Source organism: Bacillus rossius, chromosome 1 (assembly GCF_032445375.1).
Source record: "Bacillus rossius redtenbacheri isolate Brsri chromosome 1, Brsri_v3, whole genome shotgun sequence".
NCBI lineage: Eukaryota > Metazoa > Arthropoda > Insecta > Phasmatodea > Bacillidae > Bacillus > Bacillus rossius.
Window position 1 is genome coordinate 337,800,222 of NC_086330.1, and position 16,548 is coordinate 337,816,769.

At 35.2% G+C, this 16,548-nt stretch overlaps 1 protein-coding gene across 2 annotated transcripts in view; it reads right to left on the bottom strand.

Annotated features, from left to right (window-relative positions):
* The window catches only part of LOC134528103 (protein DEK), a 50,291-nt gene that overhangs the window by 9,877 nt on the left and 23,866 nt on the right, over positions 1-16,548 (bottom strand). For both annotated transcript variants that reach the window (XM_063361364.1, XM_063361365.1), the window contains exons 5-7: positions 9,267-9,714; positions 8,735-8,944; positions 2,049-2,201 (exon numbers count right to left, since the gene is read on the bottom strand). In XM_063361364.1, coding sequence (XP_063217434.1) covers positions 2,049-2,201; positions 8,735-8,944; positions 9,267-9,714 — 811 coding nt within the window. The remainder of the gene's footprint in view (positions 1-2,048; positions 2,202-8,734; positions 8,945-9,266; positions 9,715-16,548) is intronic.

Here is a 16,548-nt window from a genome sequence, read left to right on the forward strand (position 1 = left end):
AAACTCAAGTGAAAAGCAGCATGTTTACATTGTTAAACGGTAATTTCTTGATGCAACCTATGTGATAGTCGATAAGAATGCTAGTTTTCCGCAACAAAAACTTACCCATTGTAAATTACAATTATTAGACTGTAGTTCAAGTTGTTTACAATAACAAATATTTAAATAGAAGTTAATTTAATTTCATGGTTGCTACAGAAATATAATCTTAGAATTCCCTGACTTTTCCCTGTTTTCCAGAAATTTAAGAGAAAAATTCCCTGACTTTCTTATGAAGTACATACCATAAATATTAACGTGCATATGATTAAATGTAATATAAAAATTTCAACATGAGGTAAAATAAGGTTTTTTTTATTGTGTTATTTTGACGGAAGAATTGCGAATGTGTTTTTTTCCTTCGACATGGCTGGTAAGAGCTCTTCGGCCCATATTTCTGTGAATATTTTTGTAGCACAAAGTGCAGTACGCAGAATTTATGTTTTTAGCAGAGGGTTTGATATGCTGAAACTGTGACTCCTTGAGCCAATTCTCCTTAAAAGTAGTTTTCTTCGACATCTCTAAGCTAAAAAAAAAAGTGCATAATATTTTCAGGTTAGGTAAAAAATTGTTGTTTATGAATTCTTAAAAAAAATATTACTACACAAATACAAAAACTATTACAAATTCACACCTAGCAATATAACGGGCCTACTTAGAGAATTACAATAGCAGCATTACAACATGCAATAGGGCCTACTCTTACATTCTTACAATGTTAACTAACGATTCTGGGGGAAAACATGTTCAGTTATGCATATTTTTTTATACACAATGTAAGTGTCACGCAACAGAACTCACGGATTATATAACGGTTGAAAAAAAAAAAAGTAACTAAAAAAATAGTTAGAAAAAATGCAAAAACATAACCGCACACAAAAGCCACGTGTTTTCGTATCAGATTGGTAGTTTTCAAAATGAGAATTGGTATTGCTTCTTTATCAAAATGCACTTTATTTTCTTATGATCGCATCAAAAACTAACTTCACCTGAAACAACGCCTTTAAATTCACGTAATAAGCTTTGTACTCATCTTATTCCACGTGAAAATAGCCTTCAAAAGATAAACGACGCCATGCCCGTTCTGTAGTTCACTGCATGGAACGGAACAAAACAAAGGCTCAAGGGCAAATTAAAAAGGATCAAAACACGAACAAATGAAGGCCAGGTTCGCTAGTGAACAAACGAGTGCCTGGATTGGCCAGAAGTTATGGTGGGTGGTTGTAACAGCCTATTGCAACGGACAATCGTAGACCAAGTAAAAAAAAAGTTGCAGTTGCCGTGTGCCTTAAGCAGCAGCCTTTCAGCGGAGTCGTTCGGTAGCGGTACGAACGCATCAAAACAAAGCTTTATTTGAATTATAACATTATAAGCAACTTTAAAATTTCCAGAATTCGTAGAATTTTCCCTGACATTTCCCGGAATTCCCTGTCCATTTTAATTTCCCTGACATTTCCCGGTTTTCTAGTCCTGTAGCAACCATGAATTTACACTTTGCAATGACTTAATAGTGTATTTTATATATTTTTATACTGTTATTATAACTGTATTCTCAATTTTACCTAATCTTGTTATTAAATTCACATGGGAATAAAAAAATTTTGTGTGCATTATTACACTTAAAAAAAATTTTCTTCATTATAATCGGTAACTGAATCGGTATCTGCCGATTATTGCTCTCATAATCGGTAATCGAATCGGTAAAGTCATATCGGTGCACCACTAGTTATGAACTATATAGGTATAAACTTAATTTATGCAGCCAACATGTATATTTTAGGTTGAAATTTACAATTTAAGTGATAGTTTCCACCAACCTTTTGAACTCCCCCTTGAAATATCCAAGTTTACCCTGATCTTTCAAATTCCCTGACTTTTCCATGTTTTTGAGGCTTGAGCAACCCTGTAGCATGTACTTGGCAGCATTTATCAGCTGGTATATCGCTTGTATTGTAGTAATTCTTCGAGAACACACATCTACCTCACTACCACAATAAATTAGGCCTTACCGATTTTACTGTGGTTTTGATGAAGTCTTTCTTGTGTGAGAGGTCAAAGTCTGGATAATGGCCGTAGACTTGTTTGCAAACAGTCTTCATGGTTATTTCTTCGAGATCAGCTCCTTCTAGAATCTCCTTCACGTAAATCTTGATTTCGTCATCCTAGTAAAGCACAAAACACCCAACTGAGCAAAAACTAAACACGCAACCCACTTCAATGTATGACACAGAAACAAGAACCACCATGCCTCACGAGTGGACAGTGTTGTCTGTGGCAATATGCACAGCAATGATGCCTGCATAGATATGGACTAGTCATCAAATGCTATCTGCAATATAGTTCCAAAAACATAGCAAGGTGATATAATACAAGAAGGTAGTGTTAATGCCGATTCAGTTTCTTTCCAGGTTAACATCAGGGTTGCTACAAGCTTGGAATTCTAAACTTACCTTGCTTCTTCAACTTGAAGCAACATGGTTTGTTTAATCAATGAAAGGTTGTATTCAACTGGTTCCTCATTTGAGCCATTAACATTAGAATTTGTTTTTAGCATAAAAAACAATTAAATAGTTCAATACTTATGTTACCACAACACAAATTTAATTGTTTTTAGTGAAGTTATAGTGAAATAACCATCTTTGTCACAGCATAAACAAAAACAAATTTATGTAAAATAACATGTTACTTTTTTACTATATAAACATAGTTGAAAATTAATTTATATTGTTTAACAGAAACAGCACTGGTAAGAACATGTTACATACTTAGGTTTTTCCAGATATTAAATTAGTATATTGCTCAATCTTTATAAGCTGTCTATTATCCTAATATTATTATAAACGCGAAAGTTTGTAAGTATGGATGGATGTTTGTTACTCTTTCACGTAAAAACTACTGAATGGATTTGAATGAAATTGGGCCTACAGCTAGCTTATAACCTGAATTAACACATAGACCCCATATTAATATGAAATTCCATCCCTAAGGGAGTAGTGAGTGAGTGTAATTTCTCTATGTCTGACACACGATCATAGACATACAGTAAAACCTCCATTAACGAATATTCTATTTAACAAAACACCCCATGCAACGAAATAAAATTTTGGTCCCGCTGAACCTCCATAAATTCAATGCTGTTTTAACCTCTATATACCAAATTTTATTTGTTCCAAAATAGTGAAATTCCCTTTACAACGAACTGCCGCTTTTGAAAAACACGCAAAAATAAACATCTCCTACAAGACATCCACTAATTTTTTTGCATTCACTGCATAGTAATACGTGCGTATAACCTCAAAATAATATGCACCATCGCAGAAGACAATAAAAAAAAAAGGCATCATGGATAACACACGTCGTGTATACATGCCACACTTTGTTCAAAATGGCGGTTACTTTTTGCGCTAGTGGCGGAAACCTCCCGTACCATCGCTCTGGCAACACGAACTAGTATATTTTGCGTTTCTATGGTTAAAGATGCGCACATGCAAATATTTTTAACTATGGTGGAGTAAAATTTCAGTTTTTTTAGTTTTAAATGTTGTTTATTATTTTTTTTCAAGTATTTACGGAAATCAACACGGTACTACAGTAAAATGAATTCTAATCCTAAAAAGCGGCGACAGATTGACATTAAAATAAAATTAGAAATTTTAAATACCATTGAAGGTGGGGAAAAAAAAAGTGATTTAGCTAAACGTTTCGACATCTCGGCGTCTACACTTTCGACCATATTATTCAACCGGGAACAGATAGAAAACAACGCTTCTCTGGTAGGAACAAATCTAAAACGTGTGAAAGTATGTAAAAATGATGATTTGGACAAGATACTTTTAGACTGGCTAATGGAGGCTAGGGCATCTAACATCAATGTCTCTGGGCCCAATTTACAAAAAAGGCACGCCAGGAAGCACTGGGGATAGGAATTGATAATTTCCAAGCAACAAATGGTTGGCCACTAAACAAGTGTATTCTATGTACATTTTCATGTTTAATTCCTCATATTGTATTAAACAGTCAGAAAGACAGTTGTAGCCATTTATGTAAAGCTTTATGATGACTAGAAATATATTGTGCGAAACCTCCATTTAACAAACACCTTTAAAACAAACACAACAAATTTTGGTCCCTTGAAATTTGTTAAATAGAGGTTTCACTAGTAAGGTCTGGAAAATTTATATTTTTCTCCTTGGTGAGACCAGTCTGCTTAGTGGAGCTTGCAGCGGCTAGCAAAATAAAGGCGGTAATAACAGTTTTGTTCTTAACTTCGTCAATAGATAGAGTTGCCTTGAATTTTATTTAAACGCACCATCGTTTGATATGTCTTTGCCGTGCCGTATGCGTTCCCATACCATTCATCCGATTGCGATGAAATTTTGGTGATTTGTTATGCGCATGCCTATGAAGGTTACTGATACGGTATAACTATTTTTCAATAGTTGGAGCACGAATCGTGTCAAAAAATGTGTATATTTCATTTTATATAGCGGCACTTTGTCTTTTTTTTGTATAAGTGCGCACTCATGACACAATTTATTTAAATATAAAAGAAAGACAGATATAGAGTGATATATATATAGAGTGAGATAGAGACGGAGTGATAAGTTGAGATAGAGTGAGGTATAGAGAATGAAACGGGTTAGATAAAGAGATATACCTATAGATATATAGAGCTATATCCATACTTATATTATAATGCTGAAGAGTTTGTTTATTTGTTTGAACGCGCTAATCTCAGGAACCACTGGTCCGATTTGAAAATTTCTTTCAGTGTTGGATAGTACTTTCATCGAGGAAGGCTATAGGCTATATTATATTATCAATAACATTAGGGATCCTTACTAAAAGTCCAATTTAGAATCACATGCGTTGGGTAGGAGGGGGGGGGTTAGATACAACATGCAGTACACGTACGAAGTGTGTGTTGACAATGCCGCAGGCGCTATTGCCTATTAACATTGTTGCCACGCATTAGATGCCTTATCATTCTTAATTTTCCCATACAAGTAAACAACACCCGTGTGATATTAACAACGAAGCAATCAGTACCCTCATAAGAGTTCAATTAGTATTTAAATACTTTATATCACTTTAAATCGCAAACCTAAACTGTTGTTTTTTTTCCTCTCTCTGTGTTTAATTTGTTTTTTTATTGCCCTTTTTTTTCAAGTATATATATTTTACAGACTTGAAACTTCACAGTTATGTTCCTTATGTTACGCAGGATGACATTTTCCGAAAATTAGATCCCATGGGTGGTTAAAACCAGGCAACAGTGGGTACTTTGTCTGCATGAGAACAGGATTTTGCATTGTTCATGCCTTCTGCGTCTCCATGGCAACAGGCATTGCGCGGCAGTGGCGTACCCACAAGGAGGGGCATGTATAATGAGCGGCGCAAGAGTGATCTGCCTATAAATTGCCGTAGTGAAGTACGGGTACATCAGTTGTACGTTGCGTGCACGAGTTGGGAAACCATCTGTGCTATTCATTTTCTCTCCGGTACATTATACAGCAATGTAATACATTTTCACTGAATTTTTTTTATTTACCAGTACTATAAATGGGAGATGTGGCTTAGTTTTTTTCCATTAGTATAGCCGTGCGAAGCCGGGTCGGGCAGCTAGTAGACTTATATATAGAAGATATAGAGATAGTGGGAAGTATATACATATGTAGATATAAAGAGATAAATAGAGATAGAGAGATACATAGATGTGTATAGTTGTAGATAGAGATACATAGATGTATATAGATGTAGATAGAGATAAATATATATAGAGAGATGGATAGATGATTTGTATATGTGGAACTACTTCAAACATATTACAAAACAAAACTGAATGAGGCATTGCAATGCAGGCCGAGCATTAGCTAGATAATGGAATCTTTTCAATATTAGTAATCTCTTATTTTTCAGCTTTTTTCTATATTGCTTTATAAAGTCTAAATTACATACAGACCAGGTAAATAACTACAGTCAAACCTCATTTTACAAACCTGAAGGGACCATATTTTAGCACTATGTAATAACGAGGGTTTGTATTAACCAAACTATTGGGATATCATGACAAAAAAAATTGATTGAACTTTAAATGCCTATATTTACAATTATAAAGAAAATTATACACACCGTTGGTAGTATAAGCTGGCTTCGTTACATGCATGACAATATGTAAACTCTGAAGAAAACAAACACAATGCAACACTTACAGAATAAATCATAATACGAACTTCAATAAACTTGCATTCATGACACATTTTCAATTCAAACATTTGGTTTAAAAAAAAGCTTCAATTCTGGTTTGCACTATCTTTTTCTTATAGGCATTGTTTACCACATTTAACTTTGGTCATATCTACTGCTGCCGACTCCCTACACATAGTTTTGCCAACAAGATTGTTGCGATCCTTAAACCGTTGTAGCCAACCATTGCTGAACTTGAAGTCTGAAATTCCTAACCTCAATGCTAGGTAGTTTGCCTTCTTCTGAATCATAGGTCCAGAAATTGGCAAGTTTGCTGCACGCATTTCTTAAAACTACTGCAACAAGGTAGCTTCCATTTCTTGATGTTTTGGGCCTCGCATTCTTTTTCTTGTTGATAATCTGCACGAACTCGCAAAAGCCGATTCAATCTTTTCACGATTTTTTAATATTGTCGACAACGACGATTGCGGGATGTTAAATTCTCTCGCAATTTCAGTTTTCGTTCTCTCTCCATTGTCTACTTCTTCGATAATTTTAACTTAAACTTGCAATGTAAGTTCGTTGCGTTTACGTTTCGCAGTCATATTACAAAACAACAAACACTCAAAATTGAGGTTAAGATACGCGTGCGTGAACAATGGAAAATATCAGAACTTTTTTCCATAGATTGTTTAAACTTCTACGTATGTACACTTCCGACGACTAATGTTAATAAGGTAAAGAGTACTTTCCTTTTCGTTTTCCGTTTACAACATGGCATCTTTTCTAGTTTAGTTACTAACATCGCCACTAGAGTAGAACTTTTCATCTTGTTTTTCGACCATTTTGAGCTGTAGGATACATACATGTATCTTTGGAGAAACGTTTGTTTACATGACGGTTATGAAGACAATTTACTTTAGAGTTCGGCGGTGAAATTCGTATTAACCGTTTACTTATACACGTTAAGAGCTACTTGAGGGATCAAAACAACTTCGTAATTCATATTAACCGTATTTCGTATTAAAAGTACTGAATAACATAGGAAATCATACTTTATTTTCCGGGACTGTGAAAATACTTCGCATAAACGGGAACTTCGTACTAAGCGGATTCGTATTAATGAGGTTTGACTATAAACTGGCAGAACGTCTGTTGGGATCTGAAAGTGATATAAATTAATTTTCACACTTGACATTCAAATTAAGAAGACAATTACTAACTACACCCTGTGTTCAGCCAGGGCAACGCCGGGTATTGCAGCTAGTTTGTAATAAGATATGATATAATAAACAAACAGTACTATCTGAAAAGAAAATTTAGGAGCAGTTTAATAAGCATGACCTATAAGAGTATGTAATCTAATGGATGAGAATAAAATCTCAAATATGAGAATGAAAACAGTAAGAATTGTCCCAACACTTCTTCCTGGCATTTGTCATGATTAATTTCCATACAATGATCTAATGTCTTCTCCAGGTCATAAGAGAAAGATGCAGAAAAACAAATTTAAAATAAGGAATCAACAGTCACTGTCTATTCATAGCAAGAAAACATCTCAGCAATTACCTGCAATGATTTTGGGAACCCACAGAAAAAAAAACTTCATCAGGATGACTGGAATTCAAACCCAAGAAACTTGAAATAGATAAGCCTTGCACATATGCAGAAAGTTTAGTAGTACCAGGGGTGGATTTTTTGTGTGACAGTTAATAGGAGGTTGTAAATGATTATTAAATTAAAAATACACCAGTGTTGATTTAGATTAAAATGTCAAAAAAAAAATGGTACAACTGTACAAACTTAAAAAATTGAAAGTGCCATACACCACTGTCGTGTGTGACTGCCTGTATAATGTTTATCCCTGCTGGGCTTGAATAACAGATTACTTGGTAGTGATATTTAAATAATGGGATGTGGGGATCCTCAACAAAGGGGTTTCGTGGAGATTGTGCATGCACTATCGTGCTTTAAGAATAAATTATGACATATCCAGTCATGAATAAAGGTGAATATACATTTATTGGGCCTACGAAATGTCTGTATTTCAATATAACATTAACTCAAACACTGGCATATAAAAAATATATATTTATGCAAACATGTTCTCATTTCATAACTGCAAGTTGGTAGCTTCTTAATCAAGATCAGTGACGGAACCAGAAAATAACAAAGTTCTGTTCAGAAGCTATTGTTCTTCCCTGCAAAACCCAGAAAAGTAATTTCATTCTATGTAAGCAGTTACCAATATCCCCCTCCCCCGCTACATTCACGTGGTCAAGACCTGGTGTCTAGAGGGAGAACTAATGTCTGAGCCATCGCTCCGAAACATTTTCTGCAACGATGCAGAGCGATCCCTCACAAAAACTATTTTCACCAGCCAAGACATTTTGCACAGTGGGAATTGGAGGGGAATACAAAACAAAGAAGCCAAGACAACTAACAGAAAATACAACCTGTTAGCAAAACATTTTTAACTTCACCCAAAACTATAAAAGACCATACATACTGTTGGAGGGTTTTTGGACTTCTTGGAAAGCGGCTCATCTTCAGATGACTCATTACCATCAATTTTGTCATCTTTCTCTTTCCTCTTTTTGCCAGTCTGTTTTTTCTCAGCCTTTTTATTTGCAGTTTTTTTGGGTGCAGATTTCTTGTTCACAGCTTTTTTTGAATTTACGTTTGCATTTGATTTGGCCTTTTTCTTCGACTTGGGTTCCTGCAAAAGAACAATCATTAATTCTACAACCTGTCTATGATTATCTCCAACCCCAAAATTTGTTACCAGCATTAGCCAACTTTGGGGCTTGGATTCCTCTTTAATCTGTGTCATTCATTAGTTTTTAAAAACTCAGTTTAATGCATTTGCCACAATAATCCAAAGCCCCATTTAAAAAAATTTAATTTATACCTAACAATAATTTACCAATACTAATGAATTATGATTTTGAATATCAAATACAATCAATGTTTTTGCTGGTAAAACTGATGTACAAACAAAACAAAGTTGAAACATCATAGTCTACTGGCAAATATCTTACATCAGACTCTTCCCCGCTAGCATCTCCTTTATCTGCATCATCCTCCTCTTCCTCCTCCTCCTCCTCCTGCTCTGCTTCTGCCTCAGGCTCGTCCTGTTCGCTCTCCTTTCCCTCGGTGTCGGACTCCGTCTTTCTCCTGCGACGCCCGCCGGCAGCCTTGGCGTTCTTCTCCTCGGACTCCGAGGCGGACCCCTCCTTGGCGTCGGCGAGCTTGCCGCGCTTCCTGCGGGGCTTGGCAGGGGCCTCGTGCTCGTCCTCTGACTCAGAGAAGCCCCGCTTGTTGGCCTTCTGGGCGCTGCTCCTCTTGGGGCGGGCGGCGGGGGCGGGCCTGCCCGAGTCCTTGGGGCACACCAGGAACTCTGCTATCCTGACGACGAGGTCGTCCCGGGTGCCCTTCTTGTCCAGGTCCAGCACGCTGCAGATGACTTTGAGGTTCCGTACGTCCAGCCTGCAGCCAATGACCACGCTCACATCGGTATCATTTTGGAAATGTGCTGCAGCACAGCTTTAACAGGATGTACACACAAATCTTTAAAACATTTACCAGACCAAAACTTCCAATACTAATTTTTAAAAAGAATATAAATATTTTGAAATTTTCTTAACGAAATCAAGAAAATCCAGCCTTCACCACCCCCATTAGCCTACCTCAACACCTATCAATTTTTTTTATTAACAAAAATAGAAATTTAAATGGAACTTTGCATATACAATTTTATAGGGTGTACAATCAATCAACATAACACTATTCAAAATATTCAGAGAATGACATTTCCCACTCTCAATACTATCGCTGAAAAAATTTCCATGGCTTTTCCAAAAATTCAAGAAACAGGAACAAGTTAGTAAAAAAGAAGGGAAAAAAAAAGACACTGAACAACAACAAACAAATCAAATAATAACCCTAAACAAATAATGTGAACAACACAGACAGACGAACCCAGCTATCAAGCCCAGACTAAGGCCCGAATTCAGAGTTGACCTTCGAAAGCGCATCCAACTCTCATTCATCTGGCAGACTCTCCACCTCTCATACTTCAAAAACGTCTTTCGAATGACTGCCAGCTGAAAGCTTGTTTCCATCCACTTTCAGTGAAGATCTGGCAACATGGCACAAAAATTTTCTTACATCAAGTACTTGGAGTGTGTGTGGAAAAGCGCCCTATTTCATTTCGATTGTCTTTTGTTTGCTCTCCTGCTGAAAATAATATTTTGTTTGGATTGGACACGAGGTTAGGGTTACCAGACACTGATAATAAAAAAGGACGACATTCATCTCGCAAAAGGAGGACATTTCACTAAAAAGGAGGACAATATATATTTTTTTTAAAAAAAGCCATGAATTAATTACAATGGAGTACGATATTTTACAATGTTTTGGCATTTAATACAGTTTCAGTATAAAGAATCAAACAAACTACACATATACAGCATATTAAAAACACGTGCTTCTGCATGTGCTGCTACCTGTCAAGCTGTCATAGTACTAGTTACTAGTGGGATGACTCTGCGGACAGCGCGCGCTTTGCCCAGAGTGTAACTGCAGGAATTATCTCACTTTATAAAAAAGCCAGACATTTTGGAGCATTAAGGAAAATCCGGCCGGACGCAAAAAAATACATAAAAAGGAGGACATGTCCTCCTTTTGCCGGACGTCTGGTAACCCTACACGAGATTGAGAAATTTTCTTAAGATGGATACGTTGCCTAAAATTATAGTGTTTTCTCCAAATGAAAAAGCGATTATTTTTGATCTCGTGAGAAAGTACAAAACCGTAATCGAAAGGAAAAAAAAAACAGGTGCAGTTTCTTACAGAGAAAAAAAATTGTTTCGAACTCTTGATCCCGACAAAAATCAAACGGGTCTGCTAAGTTTCTTATATACCTTCGCGGAACTGGATTTACATTTTTAAGATCATCAAAAAATTCAAAAACCTCGTCAATGTGATTTGGAAATTCATCCAAATCTTCTGCCATTGCTACAAAACACGTGTCTGATGCACACTTTGCGGGCGAAACAATTTCTTTAAAAACGCATATTTAATTCCAAAACATATTTTACATATCTGCCATATGAAAAAAAAATGTTTTAAACAATTACAAACATACATGAACACGTTTTTATGTGAGAATTATATATTAAAACCATCAACTGCTCCGCCGATTTTCAACTGAACAGGCATTCGAATGAGCTTCAGACCACATTCATTTTCAAGTGGTTGGCTCTCCTTATCCAGCAGTCGACCAACCACTGAAAAACGTCTCTGCCGAGCAGCTTCAATGGAAAAGCCTTTCGGTGTGTGGATAACCGTCGAAAGAGCTCTCTGAATTCGGCCCTAAGAGGACACCGTTGATCCATCATATTGTCATCCGGGGTTTATTGGCCATGCATCTGAGAGCTAATGTTTTTGGCTGGTATCTTTCTGTGAGGGTTAGTTGGATTGCAATGTTTTTTTATCGTAGAATAGTTTCAGTTTTAATTAAACCTAACCAAATATTTTTTTTCCAATACCTTGTTGGCTGACAATATTGTTGCAGACAATAAATGCTGATTCTTTTATTTAACTTTTAATTGGGTATTCTTAGCAGCATTGTACCAGAGTACTTATCCCTAGTATGTTTGTCAAGTCTTGAGTTTCACCCTTCTTTATATTGCTTTTATGTTCTTAAATGCATGTTTATAAGGGCTCTGCCAGTTCCTCCAATACACATGCATCCACATTCAGAGGAACTCAGACAAAATCAGTTCTGACATTGAAAACTATCTGTGGTTTGTTTTACTCTGATGATTATTCTTTTAAATGTGGAATTTGACTTGTAAACTGTTCTTTATCAGTGTTTGTTTCTCAATAGTCTTATTATTTCAGCATATTTTTGGTTGTCATGTGTTGTTCTATGATGCTGCCAGGTGGGTAGCCATTTGCAAGTTCATATTTTAGGTTTTTTGTTAGAGCAAATTACTTCAGATTGGTTAAATATAGTGTAATACCTTACTTGTAATTGTTGGATGTTTCAAATATAAGTGCAGCTATTTATTATCCTTTGTATATTTTAGTGGTGATTTTACAGTTTTCTTTAGAGACTAGATAATCAAGGAAAGGAAGGCTCCAATTGGTTTCCGTTTTGTATGTGAACTTTATAGAAGGTCTGAGTGAATTGACAAAATTTAAAAACTCCTCTGACTAAGTCTATGTTGCCAGACAAGGAAAAGTGTTGTCAACAAAGGAAAGTAAGATTTCATGTGGGGTGTTTAGTTGTGTTCAATACTTCTTACTTGAAACTTTACATGAAAATATTGGTAGTGAAAGGAGAGAGTAAAGAACCCATTGCCATTCCACCAGTTTTTTGCTTAACTCATCTTTTGTTGTCTTCCAGCATGCTGTCATTTTCCAATTTCTTTATAACAGTTAGTGATTCTGGTACAGGCACATTGGTGAAAAGGCTTTGAACATCAAAGCCTACAATTGTCAGTTAGTGCGTTTTATGTTTCGGCTATGGACATTAATATGGTCAGAATATTTTACGAAGGTAGGTGACTGGCCTATGAGTCGTTAAACAATTTTTAGCAGAAATTCGGTAATTTTTTGGCATGGAGGATTGCAAAAACTGACTATGTCACAAAGGCTTGCCTGGTTTGTGGATTTTTAGAAGACCATAAATTTAAGGTGGCTTGCTGCTGTGTGGTGTTAATGCACTGGTGCATGACAGATGATTTTACAGGTTCTGGTACAATGTGTGTTCAATTCTGCAAGTTGGGTCTTTGTTCAAATGCATGTATTTGTCTGAGGTAAAGAGGTTGGTGACTTTGTTCATTAGTCTGTTTTTCAGGCTGGTTATTGCTGTTACCTAGACAGCGAGACTGTTTTGATTGACACCAATACTGTGACATTTACTTAAAAAAAGTCAGGTTATTTGAGCACTGTGATAGAAGAATCACTTTCTTTTTAAATTTTTAACTGACAGATGCATACCAGGTTCATACCAGACATTGATACATTATTTGAACAGTTCTTGCAATGGATAATTTTGTAATTAAGGTTTCTTATGACACAATATAATCATAAATTGTGTATGTCCCAAAAATTTAAATTAATCTAACCCATTGCAAGACTCATTAAAAGAATGTAAATTTTACTAACTTAACTCTGGAAAAAAAAAAGGTCCAAACAGATGCAATTTTTAATTTTAAAATATTTAATTTATTATATTTGTCCCTTCTCATCTTTTTGTTTCTCGGCTTACAATACAATGTAAACAAATTTTTACGCAGTACAGTTCCAACATAATTTAAAACAATGCTTGATAATAGTTCAGTTTGTTTCAGAAACATGTTTTCGTTACTATTTTATTTTTTCAATTATTTCAATCCATTTCAAGTCTAACAAAACACAATTCTGTAACTAGGTACCGAGTTTGCAGTGAGGTATAACGTGATATCAAAAATTGAGAAAAATGGTTTGCTATTTTTATTTTTAGTCAATTTGTTTAGCTAAATACAAGAATTTCTTAAACCACATTTAAGAAAAAAATTAAGACACTGTGGTGGTGTTTCTTTCAAATTAAGCTCCAAGAACACCAAACGTTATATAAATTAATGTAGCCTTGCTATCAAAAACTTTATCTATGTTGAATTCTGTATGGTAATACATAAGGACCCCAGAAAATGGTAAATAAAACTGGCTCATTTCGGTGTAAAAAAATGACAAAAGCGGTGCAAAAAAACCGGTGTAAAAATTAGCAAGCGGTGCAGAGAATCGGTGTAAAAATAAGCAATCAGTAGAGACCCCAAAAAATTGTGAAAAAATTATGCCATTGGCGGTGTAAAAAAAAACCTCATAGCCTTACTGCTTCCTTATTTGCCTGGCCAATTTTTGGGACATAAGTTTCTCTAAGAGTGTTGGCTGATGATGGCAAATCCCCTGCACCTAAAATGTATACATAACTTACAATATACTTATAAATAGTTAGCATTTATAAGGTTATCGCTGAAAATATTAATGGGCTAATTTATTCAAAACAATTCTTAGCCAAACCTAACCTAACCTTTTCTAGATTAGGTACTGCTGGATTACAGAGTCAAACCATCAATCAATCAGTCAAAAATATATTGTGTGCTCACCATTTCACAATGCAATCCATCCTATTTATGTGTTTGTTGATTTGAGGTACTTGCATATTTATTTAAAGTAAAGGTAAGTTAATCAATAATATTGTAGGCCTACATATGCTTATGAACTTTTATTAGAGGGGGAAAACATTTCTAAATAAATAAGGCTAACCTTCAACATGGGTGTTACACCATTCCCTCATAGCTGGATGATCAGCTTTTTCCAAAGGAATGAAAACTTACAGCATCATATTAACAAAATCAGAAAAAAAATTCTTGTTTTCTGCACTTTAAAGCTTGTTTGCTTTATTCACGCTGTCGCCTATCGAGATTTGTTTAGACACGGTAGAATGCTTGACAAAATAATTGTCTTTTTTGTTTTGTTTTGTGTGTGTCATTTGCCACATGCTTTTTGCACGTGTCTTTGCGTGTACAATCAACCCGCACGTTGCAGAACTTGCACATCATAATTTTGTCCCGCTGATCAAAAATATAAAATCATCCGATTTTATCCCTCTTTCGCGATCAAACATTGTCGAAGTTTTCGGCATCTTAGCCACAAATTCAATTGTATCACAAAACTTACAAAATGTGGACGGTAGTTGTAAACACTCATAGATGTGTGCACGAAAAAATGACTGCCATCTTAGCTGGATGCGATTAAATTAGGTTAGAAAAATCGACACCAGTGCGCCTTGCGGCAGAAACGACCATTATTCAAAACACGAAAACTGTGGAGTCAATTTGTTATGTTGGTAGTGCGCACATATCGATTGTTGACAATTTTTACATTTTGTTTTCATTTGCGTTGGCAATATTTACTGTTTGTAAACAGAGTAATAAAAATACGTGAATTTCAGTAACGTGTCAAAACGAAGATAATATCACGGCACTAGTCTTTCAGTCAATGTTTATTTCACGCCTATGTTTATGATGGCGTAAATAAATAGAACTTACGACATAAGGACATTATTTTGTGCAAAAAAGCGTGAATTTCGCGACTATGTCAAAATCAAAGGAAAGTCGCAAAATTCGTTTAAAGTATCAAATTTTCGCGTTATTTCGTGAATTTCGCGCTTCACCATTTTTCGGGGTCTCTAGTAATACACCAAAGCAAAAAACAATATCTATTTGACCTCAAAACTTTTTGCATTCAATTAAAAAATATTTGACCATCAAAATCAACTATTCGTACACCCCTAATGTACTGAACCAAGCGAGTGACCTCTCAATGATAGTTTTAATTACTTTGTTACATTAAACATTTAGCATGCCAAATACAATTCATCCAAGATAAGATGCACTTCCATACCAGTACCGTATCAAGCTATTTTATTGTCTGATTGTTTTACATTAACATTGTGACATGAATGATAGCTTAAAACTTTAAGTAGAATTGCTTTTTTTAAAAATTTGGAATATTATTTGTCAATTTAAACCTATCAAATATGGGGGAAAAGCAGCATTTAATCAAGATTAAAGTGCGGTTTTTAATTTTTACACAGAGAAATATTCCACCCAAAATTGTAAAAAATTTAACCCAGGTATTTGTGAATTATTACACCTGCATCATTATGTTACTTCAATGACGATGTACTCTAAATACAAGATCATATCTAGTTTTGTATTTAAGTGGAAGTGATATGAGGCTTCTTTTGAAAATTCTTAACATACAAACTACAGGCATCCAATTTTCATTAACTTACAAAAATGATTGAAGATTTTTGTGAACTGGAAGTAAACAGAAAAATGCTCATTACCTATTTAAAGAAAAATTAATCTATGCATGTTGAGTTTAAAAGTAATTAAGTTTTACAACTCAATAATAAGCATACTTCAACCAAAGGTTTTGGATAAACCGTTCCTGGTTGATAACTGTATACAGGATAATTATGTTAATATGGTTTCAAGAGGCAAAAGGAAAAAAAAAATCTTTAAAGACACACCGTCAAATTTATGTAAAATTGACACAATTTGTGACGATGATGTTTAGTGTGGAAATTCTTATGCAATTCCTTCACCACTTGAACATTTGGTTGCCGGGAAAGGAAGGAACTGTTATTTTCTTTTTCAAGACAAGGTTTTCAACAGACACATAACTACATACATTACATAGCTTTGATATATTGAATACGCAGTGTTAGTCATCACTAAACATGTACTGCTAGTGTAACAC